Here is a 13,810-nt window from a genome sequence, read left to right as displayed (position 1 = left end):
ATTTTTATGTTTCTTAAATCACCCTTGTGGAGTTTAGATTAATGTGCAAGACTTTTTCAAAAGCAAATGATACGAAATGTTAAAAATGGAATTGTAAGTTATCTACTCTTCAGGGAGTCTTCCACTAATCACACAGTTGTCAAAATTATTCCCTAGCCTAGAATGTATTAGATTTTTTTCTTCGAATTTTCATTTATTTTAGACTTTATTTTCATAGATTTTAAGTAGGTTTTTAGAAGAATTATATTACAAAAAAATTGTTGAGATTTGATTATTTTGTGATATTACATTTACAGCCCCATGCAGTTGTACGTCATACCATTCGCTCTACAAACAGGAATGTCAGAGCAGAACGAACAGCATCAGAGATAAACTGTATGTATTTATAATATATTTTAATTTGTTGGTCATGTTATATGATTAAGAGTTCTTGCATTTCTTTCTTTTTTCTTTTTCTTTCTTTTTGGGGGGAGGGGAAACAGTGAAGGTTAAGTGACTTGCCCAGGGTCACACAGCTAGTGTCAAGTGTCTGAGGTCAAATTTGAACTCAGGGCCTCCTGACTCCAGGACCAGTGCTCTATCCACTGCACCACCTAGCTGCCCCCTGTTGTAAGAATTTTAAGGGCTGAATATGTGATTATAGATTTTAAAAATTATTTTCTGATAGAATAATACCAAAAATTGTCATGCCTTTGCAGTTTTAATTACCTCATCTTATTTTGATACCTTTTTATCATTTTGTTAAAGCGAAGAATTGTGCTGGAAATGTGGTGTGTGTTTTTTTTATTAGTTGCATATTATTAGTGTGTTGTCTGACATCACAGTTTATAGATTATAGGTTAATAAATATCTTTACATGATTTTTAGAGAATTTACAGGAAAGAATTATTTTCTGAAAGGCTATGATATGTGTATGCCATTGTCACAGGTTTTAGAAACTCTCAATTGTTTCTCTTTACTTTTTTGTGGTTACTTTTAATTTTTTTTTAAACAGACATTATGATTATAAGGCTCATTGATTTTGCTATAGCTCAGTTTGATGTAATCATATACCTTGAAAAAGATTCAAAATTGAATTAAGTCATCTCCCTCTTAAATCAATAATTTATTTTTTAGTACCAAATAAAATAAGAAGGCATGCTAGGTAGAGATTTAGTTTATTAAAGTTTTGAGTTCCAAATTTTGTCCCTCCTTCCTTCCCTTCCCTCACCCCTCCCTGAAGTGGTAAGCAATCAGATATTTATTATCCATGTGCAATTGTATTAGTCATTTTGTATAAGAAAACTTGAATAAAAGAAAAAAATTAAAGAAAGTGAAAAATAGCATGCTTCAATATAAATTCTTTCTTTGGAAGTGGATAGTATGCTTCACCATTAGTCCTTTGGGATTGTCTTAAATCATTGTATTGCTTAGAATAGTTAAGTCATTCACAGTTCTTTGTCAAACAATATTGCTGTCACTGTGCACAACATCCTCTTAGTTCTGCTCACTTCACTATACATAAATTCATACAAGTCTTTCCAGGCCTTTCTGAAATCATAATGCTTGTCATTTCTTGTAGCACAATAATATTCTATCACCAACATATACCACAGCTTGTTTAGCCATTCTCCAATTGATGGGCATTCCTTTGATTTCCAATTCTTAGCCACCAGAAAAAGAGCTGCTATAAATATTTTTGTACAAATAAGTCTTTTTTCTCCTTTGGGATATAAACTTAGCAGTGATATTGTTGGATCAAAGATTATATATAGTTCTATAGCCCTTTGGGCACAGTTCCAAATTGCTCTCCAGAATGGTTGGATCTTTTTATAACTCCACCCATAGTGGATTAGCATCCCAGCTTTCTCACATTCCCTCCAACATCCAATATTTTCATTTTTTGTAATATTTGCCACTTTGATAGGTGTGGGGTGATACCTCAGAGTTGTTTTAATTTGCATTTCTCTGATCACTAGTGATCTAGAACATTTTTTCATAAGACTATAGATAGTTTTAATTTCTTTGTCTGAAAACTTCCTGTTTATATTCTTTGACCATTTATCAATTGAGTAATGACATTTTTTTATATCTTAAAAGTATTTTATTATTTTCTAGTTACATGTAGAAATAGTTTTCAATATTTGTTTTCCTAAGATTTCTAGTTTTCAGATTTTTCTCCCTCACTCCCCCCCAACACAGCAAGCAATCTGATGTAGCTTATATATGTACAATCACATTAAACATATTTCTGCATTAGTCAGAATGACTCATATTTTTATAAATTTGACTCAGTTCTCTATATATTTGAGAAATGAGGCCTTTATCAGAGATATTTGTTTCAAAAATTCTTTCCCAGTTTTCTACTTCCCTTGTAATCTTGGTTATGTTAGTTTTGTTTGTGCAAAAGCTTTTTAATTTTATATGATCAAAATGATCTTAATTACATTTTGTTTTGCTCTCTATATCTTCTTTGGTCCTAAATTCTTCCTCTGCCCATAAATCTGACAGGTAAATGATTCCATGCTCTCTTAATTTGCTTATGCTATAATCCTTTATGTGTAAATCTTTACACATTTTCACCTTATTTTAGTATATGGGGTGAGATGTTGGTCTATACCCAATTTCTGCCATACTGTTTTCTAGTTTTCCTGGCAATTTTTGTCAAATAATGAGTTTTTGTTCCAAAAGCTTGGATCTTTTGTTTTCTCATATATTAGATTACTATAGTAATTTAGTATAGTGTAATTCGTACCTATTCTATTCCACTGATCTACCTCTCTATTTCTTAGCCAGTACCAGACTGCTTTGATAATTACTGGTTTATATAATACAGTTCGAGATCCAGTACTGCTAGATCATGCTCTTCCATATTTTTTAATTGATTCCCTTGATGTCCTTGAGCTTTTGTTTTTCCAGATGAATTGATATTTTTTCTAGATATATGAAATATTTTTGATAGGTTGATTAGTATAACACTAAATAAATAAAGTTTCCTCAGGTAGAGAAAGAGTAGATCAGTGAATTTAAAAACATCTTTTTTAAAAAATTAGAAAAGCATCACATCAGAAAACCCTATTTTAAATTTTAAAAATTAAAATATGGAAAATTAGAGATTAACACAATTGAAAGCAAAAACAAATTATTGGCTAAATAAAACTAGGAGAGCACCAGCCCTGGATTCAGGAGTACTTGAGTTCAAATCCGGCTTCAAACACTTGACACTTACTAGCTGTGTGACCCTGGGCAAGTCACTTAACCCCCATTGCCCCGCAAAACAAACAAACAAACAAAAAACTAGGAGATTTGGGGGATAGAAAGAATGGATAAAACATTAGCTAATCTGATTTTTTTTAAGTAGTTTCTAATATCTCAAACTACATTTAAAATTAGAAAAGAAAAAGAAAAGATTATAGAAAATTCACAAAAGAGAACAAGAGGTTCACAGGGCAACAACAATAACAAATAAGGCAGTTTGTGGCACTAATGTGCTAAATTTAAAGTTGGATATAATTAAATTCAATTTCTTTTTTCTTTTCTCTTATAGTAATATTCATATTCATCTCCAGTGTAGAATAACAGAAAAAATTAGTTTAAAAAAGTATCAATCTGAATTTTCTGTAGAGTATATGTGTATACTTCCTTCCCAGACAACAGTAGATTTTGTCATTTTAATTTTTTTCACAGTGGGTTATAACTCAGTTTAATTCTTTTTGGGGGTCGGGGGGCAGTGAGGGTTAAGTGACTTACCCAGAATCACACAGCTAGTCAATGTCAAGTGTCTGAGTGCGGATTTGAACTCAGGTCCTCCTGAATCCAGGGCCAGTGCTTTATCCACTGCACCACCCAGCTGTCCCAACTCAGTTTAATTCTTGTAGGTTTTATTAAAATTTGAGTGAACAAATGAAAATATAGTTATCTGTTAAACATGTATTTTTCAGTTGACAAACTACAGTTTGAACCGCCTTTAAGAAAAGAAACAGAAGCACGTGATGAAATGGTAATTTTAAATATTTTTTTGTTTTATTTTCATTTTTAAACAAAAAAAATTAGCTATCTTCATTTCATGTCAATAATTTAATTTTACATGTGGAGAATTATGACTCAAATTTTAATTTGGAATGGTTGTAATTCTCTACATGAGTTTCTTTCAAGTATGAATTTTGATAGTAGATTTTTTAAAGTGTTTTGTCCTCTTTCCAAATGAAAATATTTACTTAATTTGTTATACTTGTATAACAGATATGTCTCTGGGTTGTTGATTCCCATCTTCTGAATATTAGGGCATATTTTCCTTTCCTAGTTTCTATAAGACTGTAGTAAATTATCTGTTACTTTGTATGCTTTCTAGTTTTTTTTAATGCATTCTTTAATTTATTGATAATTTTTTTCACCTTTGCCTTTATGAAATTAAAAAATATTCCTAATATGAAAGGAAAAAGGTGTAATTATTCCATCTTTGAGATAGATATAAATATATAGATATAGTTTATATATTTGTTTTTGCAAACTATCTCACATAGTTCTGGGTTTCAGAAAATCTCTATTTTTCTATCCTGGTCAAGTTCTTGCTTTCGCGTTTTCTGTTTTAAAATTGGAAGTCTTGTCTCATATAGTTTTGCTTTTAGTTTTTAAAATAACTGATGCATTTTTTTCATTATTAGTTTTTATTTAGACTAACATTTTCACATATTAATTTGTCTCATTGGACTGTTGTTCTTGATCTCATTCCTTCTGGACTTAGAACTTTGCCCCATCCTTTTTCCCACCCTATTTTTCCATTAACTAGTGCTCTCTCTGTTCTGATATATAGCAGAAGTCGCATTTCTGTACATTTTCACTGGCCATTCACCATGTCTTGAATGTATTCCCTCCTTAACCTCTGTCTCCTAAAAATCTCTCTTTTTTGAAGAGCACAACTCAAATACCACCTTCCGTGTGAAGTCTTTCCTCAACACCCAGTTGTTATATCCTCTCTCCTCTAATTACATTATATGTAACTACCCTGCGTCTATTTATTTATTCTCTTTATGGTTCTTTTTTTAATCTGTAGTAGTTTTTTATGTTTTTGTTGTTTCCTTATTAGGATACCAGCCCTTTATGAATTAAAGATTATTTCATTTTTTAATTTGTGTCTCCTTTACCTAGCAAAGTAGCTGTCACATAATATATATTAATAAATGCATGTTGATAGATTAATTGAAATGAATGGAAATATTATTTTTCCTGAATCAAGCAGTAGTAATTCATCTTGTATTCAGTGTATAACATGAAATTGTATTTTCTTATTTCCCTAGATAGTATCAGGTGACACTGACTTTTCATCACAGTGGAATCCTTTTGTAGATAGTGCAAACACCAGCAGGTAATGACTTAATAATGATTACTTTTTTCTATATAAATGAGCATTTGAGAAAAAGGACCTTTTACAAGCCTTGTTATGTGTTGTTCAAGTGAGAAAGTAATATACAATTAAACCTGAATAACATTGCAGATTGAATACTAGTATAAGTTTATATTTTCTTATCATATGTTGTTGTTGAGTCATTTTTCAGTCATGTCCAACTCTTCATGACCCCATTTAGTGTTTTCTTGGCAAAGATACTGGAATAGTTTGCCATTTCCTTCTCCATCTCATTTTACAGATGAGGCAACTGAGACAAACTGGGTTAAGCCCAGGGTCATACAACTAGTAAGTGTCTGAGACTGGATTTGAACTCAGGAAAATGAGACTTCTTGCCTTCAGTCCTGGTGCTCTATCCGTTGTGCCACCTAGCTGCCTTTTCATAGTTATAATATATCTGGATATATTTTGATGTTTCTGTTTTGGTTTGGTTTTTTGTTTTGGTTTGTTTTGCAGGGCAGTGAGGGTTTAAGTGACTTGCCCAGGGTCACACAGCTAGTAAGTGTCAAGTGTTTGAGGCCAGATTTGAACTCAGGTACTCCTGACTCCAGGGCCAGTGCTTTACCACTGTGCCATCTAGCTGCCCCTCTGTTTTATTTTTGAAAAATAGCTTTTGTATAGTATAGTATTTTCATTTTACTAACACTTAATAAGTTAATATGTCATTAGCATTTCAAGGTAGTATTACTGACACAGGAGCATAATGTAATAGAAAAGATGAAGTATTTATATTCTAATAGGGAGGAAAGAAATGTGTCACCTCAGAACTTTAAATATCATAGTCATGAAAAAATTTTATATTTTAATGATAAAAAATGGGAGAAATATATTAGAGAAAAAATTAGTAAGGAGATTTGAACTGATTATTATAATCAGAGTATAAGGGTAGAGTATACAACATAGAGGAAGATATGGGTTAAGCAGGCTTTATACATGAGCATCGCTTTAATTAGAATCAGAAAAGAAGGCTGAAGATATGTATATACAAAGAATTTGGCATAGAAATAAATACAACTCAACATTACATGGGGACAGGGAAGTGAGGATGATGTGGGAGTTAATAAGGAGGATAAATTCAAAAAGATAATTGTAAGTAAAACAAACTCCAAGTCTGGAGGGTGGATCATGAAGGGAGAAATAAAATGAAAAGAAGAAAGGATGAGAACCTGTCATCAGGGATTGGACAAAGGGAGAAGAGAAGCAGCATAACTAGCAGATGGCATGAAATACAAATAATGAATATTTAACTTTTCCTCAAAGAGAAGAAATGGTATAAGCAGATAGGAGGTAGGGAAATAATTAGTTCATAGTTATAACCATGACTTGAATGTGATGGACTTCAACCCATCAAACAGAAAAGGATAGCAGAACATATTAGAAAGAGAATCCATAGACCCGGTGGCTCACTGGGCCTGGAGTAAGGAAGATCTGACTTCAAATATGGCCTCAGACACTTACTAGGTGTTCAGCCCTGAACAAGTCACTTAACGTCTGTTTGACTCAGTTTCCTTAAGTGTAAAATGGCGATGATAACAGCACCTACTTCAGGGGGTTGTTGTAAGGATCAAATGAGATAATACTTGTTTTAAAAAAATGCTTAGCACAGTACTTGGCACATAGTAAGCACTATGTCAGTGCTTTTATATTCCCTTCCTCTTCTTCCCAGAAACCAATAATGTATACATGAAGCTAAAAGACTCACAAGAGTTCAAATAAAAGACTAGAGAAAAATCTGTTATATGTAAGTTGAACTCAAAAAAGCAGAGGTAATAATCATGATCTCTGACAAGACAAAAGTAAAAATAGACATGATTAGAAAAATGAAACAGGAGAACTTTATTACTGTTTGATTACAGCACAGTAGATAATTAATTTCAATATTTGAGATAGATATAAGATATAGAATGGCAAACATCTAAATACTTAAAGAAAAAGTTCATTGATTTACATACATAGTAGGCCTATAATACTTTGGAGACTTCAGTATACTCCTTTCAGATCTAGACAAATCTGAACAAAAGATAAACAAGAAAGAAGATAAGGACCTGAGCAGAATTTTAGAAAAGTTATAATGTACTGTCAGTTTACTGAATGGGGGCAAAAAAGAACATGCACATTTCTGATTTATGTGTGGCAGCGTTATGAAAATTGAATATCGGAGGCAGCTAGGTGGCACAGTGGATAGAGCACCGGCCCTGGAGTCAGAAGTACCTGAGTTCAAATCCGGCCTCAGACACTTAACACTTACTAGCTGTGTGATCCTGGGCAAGTCACTTAACCCCCATTGCCTCACTAAAAAAAAAAAATTAAATAGAAAATTGACTATCCGTAAGGGCACAAGAACCTCACATATTAAAATGGAAATACACAAAACATACTGAGCATATCTTTTAATTCACAGTGCAACATTCAGTAAAGGCCATTTAAAGGTCCTTTTAATTGAAGATTGAATAACTTAATTCTAAACATTTGGTAGATCAAAGATTATTTATTATTTCATTTCATTTTAAATGAGAGGAGTAATATACCAAAACTTTGGGGATTCAGTCAAAAAGTCCTGAGAAGAAAATCTGCATTTCTGTTTTTTCAAAAGAACAGCAGTAAATCAGGCATTCAAACTTTTTAAAAATCTAGAAAACCAACAAATTTTTAAATGTCAACTCAACATCAAAATAGAAATTCAAATTAGATGCTTTTTTTAACTAATAAAAGAGAAGCCATTAAAATAGTCTGTTTTTTTTTTTAAGAAGACATTGCCAGTATCAAAAAAGAAAAAAGGGAAATTATTAAAGTAACTCCCAAAGAAGGGGAAACACCAGGATTAGATGAATTTACAAGTGCATTCTATCAGACCTTCAAAGAACAATTAATTTCAATAGTACATACAGAAAAAGAAGGCATCTTATTAAGTTAGTTCTGTGATAGAAATGTCCTGATACCTAAACCAGAGTGAGACAAACCAGAGAAGCAAAGTATGATCATATCTCTAATATCCATGAAAAAATTTTAAATAAAATAGTAGTAAAAATACTTCAGCAACATATAAAAAAGATTGTACATTGTGAACTGATAGAATGTATAGTAGGAATGCAAGATTGGTTCAATATTAAAATAAATAATCATAATAGAGCATGTTTTAAAAAAAAGCAAGCAAAACCATATCATTATATCAACAGATACCAAAATAGCATGTGTTGTTTTTGAGTCATTTTAGTCATGTCTGACTCTTCGTGATCCCATTTGAGGTTTTCTTGCCAAAGATACTAGAATGGTTTCGACAAAATACAATACACGTTTCAGTTCTTTAAAAAACTACAAAGCGGGGAGCAGCTAGGTGGCACAGTGGATAAAGCACTGGCCCTGGATTCAGGAGTACTAGAGTTCAAATCCGGCCTCAGACACTTGACACTTCTGGCGGGAGGGGGGGGGGCGGGGGGGCGGGGGGGGGGGCGGCAATGAGGGTCAAACAGGCTAGTAAGTGTCAAGTGTCTGAGGCCAGATTTGAACTCAGGTCCTCCTGAATCTAGGGCCGGTTCTTTATCCACTGCATCACCTAGCAGAGTGTTTGATAAACCTGGAGACCCCAAGTGCTCACTCTTTGACCAAAAAATGCCGAGAAAAAAGGATAGAAAACTTCAGGGCAGTGTTTTCACACCATTTACCACAATAAGCTCCAAATCATCTAGATCTGTAAAATCAAGTCAGTAAGCCCCTAGGTACAGAGTAAAGTCTTAGGGATAAAGAGAAGGGCACAGAACAGACCCTTCTCTCATGGAGTTCACAGTCTAATGTGACAAACAACATGCAGACAACTGTAAGATAAACTCAAATTAAATGGGACCAGGAAACGTTTTTTGTAGAAGGTGAAATTTTTAAGTGGGACTTGAAGGAAGCCAAGAGATGGAGATGAGGAGAGAAAGAACTCTAGAGATGGGGAACAGCCAGTGAAATGCCAGTGTCCCTGGATCATAGAGGACATGGAAAGGGATTAAGGAAATGACTGGAAAGTGGAGAAGGGGTTAGGTTATGAAGGGCTTTAAAGTTTTTGCACACAGACACAAAATTAATGCCATTAAAATGAGGAAGAGAATAGTTAACTGTTTTGTTTTCTTTTTAAATGGTAAAAGTAAACTAAGGGTTCTAACCTTTAGTTGTAAGACCACTGGTAGATCACTTTAACCTCTAATCCCTCAGTTTCTTCACTTATAACATAGTAACTTGTATTCTTCACTTCAGATGGTTAAGAAAATTGCTTTGTAAACCATAGAGTATTATAGAAATTATATTATTCAGACTACTATGATAAGGAGAGTTTTCTTTGTAGCCTTTGGAATGTTGCTTTGTAGTCATGTTTTAAATATATTTAAAATTATGACTTCACAGTATTTTCCCAGAAGATTTTTTTCTTTATGTATATGTAGGCTGTACTTTTTGTGCTATATGCCTTCCAAAGAGAATCAGATTTCTTTATACTCACTTAGAATTTGTTACTAGTTATAATGGTTTCCTGATTTAAATAGAATATATTTTATGGTACCTTAATTTATGTTTTCTAAAAGATCCTTTTCTCATTGTATTAGATCAACTTTAAAGCATGCAGTACCACCACCACTACCTCCTAAGGTAAGTTGCAAAATTATTGTAAAGTTTAAAAATATTTTGTAAATAATTAAATTTTGTCAAAATACAAAAAAGCTGAACTTCAACTGGAAACTTTCTTCTAATAAAAAAAAAAGGCAGTGCCCATCTAGTATGCATTTTCTAAAAATTCCATAGGAGTGAGAAAAACCTCAGTATAGTTGATGAATCAATAGTGTCACTTTTCAAATATTAAGTTACAACAAATATACTAAAGAATATAGGTCAGGTATGGTAGTGTGGATGGGCTTGAGACCTGAGTGACTATGGCACTTCTAGCATTGGTGAGATAAGGAGACTTAGTCTTTTCATTATCTTTTAAGGAAAATCTAGCCTTAATTTGTCCCTCACCACAGTATGACCTCCAGGGCACAACTTTGGTTTGAATTTATCGTAATTTATGCTGTAAAATCTAGACCTGTATCCTAATTTTTTTTAAATAATAATAAACATTTTTATTTAAAGTTTTGAGTTCCAAATTCTATCCCTCCTTCATTTCCTGAGGTGGCAAGCAATCAGATATAGGTTCTTTATCTTTACATTTCTACAGGTGGTTTTCTGTGTCGTACCCCAGATACACAATTTCCAAAACTGAGCTTATTTTCTTCCTTTCCAAATATGTTTCTCTAAACTTAACAGTTTGTATCAGTGGGACTACCATTCATGCTGGCTCCTAATTCAACCTTTTATAATTTTGCCTCTTACCTTTCCCTCACTTTTCTTATCTAATGTTACCAAGTTCTGTGGATCATTCCATGACATGTCTCATTATAAACTCATAGGTTCACAGGTTAAGAGTGGGAAGAGACCTCACAAATCTTTTAATTCAGCTCCCTCATTCTAAAGATGAGGAAATCGACCTCATAAATGCCTGTTATCATCTCTATTAAGGTGATTCACAGAACTATAGATCTAGTCTTCGTCTCTCTTCTGAGCTCAAGTTCCACATTAGTCAGTGCCCATTTTGAACTGGATTTCCTATAGGCATCAAATCAAACTCACTGTGTACGCTAACCTCCCCAAACCCTCCCACCTTCTGAAATTTCTTGTTGCTGTGGAGGAAACCACCATCCCCTCCAGGCACCTGGGTTCACATTCTGAGTCATTGTTCTCTCCTCACTTTTACTCAAATTGCATATCCAGTCAGTTACTATATCCTTTCTATCTCCACATCTTTTACATATGACCACTTCTCTGCATTTACCCAGAAACCACTCTGATTTAGGGCCTCATTACTTCTTAACTTGGGACTGTTGCATTGTCCTCTTCATTGGTCTCCCTTCCTAAAGTCTCTCCCATCTCCAGTCCATCACTTTATACAACAGCCAAATTGATTTTCCTAACGTGCAGTTCTAACCATGTCAATCCCCTAGTGAGTAAACATCTGCCCCTCCAGGATCAAATATACAACTCTTTACAACTTGGCCTCAAACTACCTTTCCAATCTTATTCCTCCTCCACGGACACTAAAATATAACCAGACTGGTCTTCTTGCTGTTTTTCATATACAACACCTCATTTTTCAACACCATATCTTTGTACTGGATGTTCTTCTTCCTATATTGTATTCCCTCCTCATGTTATCTTCCTTGGTTGGCTTGTAAGCAAAATCAGGGACTATTTTTGCTTGTGTCTTTGTATTGCTAGTGCCACCACAATGCCTGGCACATAGTGGGTGCTTAGCAAATGTTTGTTGATTAATTGATTGCTTATTCAACCTTGCCATTAGAAAGAAAAACTTTTATGACATTTATTAAGCATCTCCTATATGCCAGGCACTGTGCCAAGTACTGGAGATATATGTGTAATCAATGTCTTCTTGCAAAGAATTTACATCCTAATAGGGAAGACAAATACATATAATAAATATTAAGTGGATAAAGATACATGTATATAGTATATAGTAGTAAAAGACAAAGTAGTTTTAGAGTGAGGGTATTAGCAATTGGGAGGATCAGGAAAGGCTTCAATAAAGGAAGAATGGGACTCTGGGGCAAAGGTCAGAATGGCGTATGATCTGGGCATGTGAGATAGACAGGAAGTGGAACCTGACAAGTGAGGAACAGAAGACTAATTTGATTCACAAAGTGTAAAAGAGGGAATGATGTCTGATGAGGTGGGAAAGATAGGTTGAGGCTATGTTTAGAGGTTTATATTTTATCCTAAAGACAAAAGGAAATCATTTAATTTGGTTGAGTAGAGGGGTCAGATTGTCAAATCTGTATGTAAATTCCAAAGGACTCATGGTGAAAAATACTGTCCACCTCCAGCTATCCATTGTTCAGTCTGAACGCAGATCAAAGAATACTATTTTTCACTTTATAATGGGTGTTTTTGTCTGTTTTGTTTCACAACTTGACTGATGTGGAAATATGTTTTGCATGTTTGCATATGTATAATATATATCAAATTGCTTGCCTTCTCAAGGAAAGGTGGAAGGGAGGGAGAGAAATTGGAACTCAAAATTTTATTTGTTTGGGGGTTTTTTGGGTGAGGCAATTGGGGTTAAGTGACTTGCCCAAGGTCACTCAGCTAGTCAAGTGTCTGAGGCCAGATTTTAACTCAGGTCCTCCTGATTCCAGGGCCGGTGCTCTATCCACTACACCACCTAGCTGCCCCAGAACTCAAAATTTTAAAAAAGATAAATGTTAAAAAATTGTTTTCACATGTAATTGGAAAAAAATAAAATTCAAAAGAATAAAAGCTGTGTATAAAGAAAATTACTTAGGCAGCACTAGGTAGCGTTGACAGGAGTGTTAAGAGGATTGAAGTAGGGAGTGCAGTTACAAGGCTTCTGCTTGAACTGAGGTGATCATGCTCTGAGTGGAGAGAAGGGGTAATATGTGAAAGATACTGTAAAGATAGAAATGGTTAGATCTGTTCATTGATTATCTCTGTGGCGACAGGGAGAATGAGCAGTCAAGAATAATGACAGATTTATATATCTGGAAGGCCTGACAGAACAGTCTTTGACAGAAATAGAAGATTTTGGAAGTGGAAAGGGTTTAGGGGGAAAGATAATGTTCCATTTTGTACATATTAAATTTAAAATATCTCTAGAAAATCTAGTTTTAAATGTCCAAAAGAAAATTGGTGATGCAGGCCAGAAACTTAGGAGAGAGCTTCAGGATGACTATGTATAGCTCTGGGAGTCTTCTGCTTAGAGATGATATTTAAGCCCCCAAGAGTTGATGGAATTGGGGCAGCTAGATGGCGTAGTGGATAGAGCACCGGCCCCGGAGTCAGGAGTACCTGAGTTCAAATCTGGCCTCAGACACTTAACACTTACTAGCTGTGTGACCCTGGGCAAGTCACTTAACCCCAATTGCCTCACTTAAAAAACAAACAAACAAACAAACAAAAGAGTTGATGGAATCGCCGAGTGAGTGAATGAAGAGAGCATAGAACAAAATCTTTTTAATCCAAGTATATTTAAGTAGCATTTTATTTTCTCTTGTTCTAGCCAAAGATAAATTATTATTCTGAGGACAGTTTCCCAGATGAAGAAAAGTCATCAACCATAAAATGTTGTCCCAATTCAGAGAACAGAGCTCCACAAGTTCAAAGAAGACAAAGTATCACAAGTTGCGTTCCTGGGGTTGAGACTTCCTCCCTTGGTATGACTGGTAGGATCAGCTGACCTGAACTTTTCAGAGCTAAATACTGGGATATAGATGAATATTAGAAAAGTTGAAAAAAATAGCAATTTTTTTCCCTCATTTAGGATTAATTTGGTTGGGGGAAAACCATTTTCTGTTCAAAATGTCTAAATATTTCTGACTGCCAGGT

At 34.1% G+C, this 13,810-nt stretch overlaps 1 protein-coding gene across 3 annotated transcripts in view; it reads left to right on the top strand.

Moving 5' to 3' along the window:
- The window catches only part of MAP4K5 (mitogen-activated protein kinase kinase kinase kinase 5), a 199,401-nt gene that overhangs the window by 147,126 nt on the left and 38,465 nt on the right, over positions 1–13,810 (top strand). For 2 of the 3 annotated variants that reach the window (XM_043985683.1, XM_043985684.1), the window contains 5 exons: positions 297–375; positions 3,921–3,979; positions 5,277–5,344; positions 9,964–10,006; positions 13,485–13,647. In XM_043985683.1, the coding sequence (XP_043841618.1) occupies positions 297–375; positions 3,921–3,979; positions 5,277–5,344; positions 9,964–10,006; positions 13,485–13,647 (412 nt within the window). The remainder of the gene's footprint in view (positions 1–296; positions 376–3,920; positions 3,980–5,276; positions 5,345–9,963; positions 10,007–13,484; positions 13,648–13,810) is intronic. The other variant, XM_043985685.1, reaches the window with a different exon arrangement.

Source organism: Dromiciops gliroides, chromosome 2 (genome assembly GCF_019393635.1).
Source record: "Dromiciops gliroides isolate mDroGli1 chromosome 2, mDroGli1.pri, whole genome shotgun sequence".
Taxonomy (NCBI): Eukaryota; Metazoa; Chordata; class Mammalia; order Microbiotheria; family Microbiotheriidae; genus Dromiciops; species Dromiciops gliroides.
The sequence above is the reverse complement of the archived record's forward strand: the minus strand, read 5'-3'. Positions and strand labels throughout refer to the sequence as shown.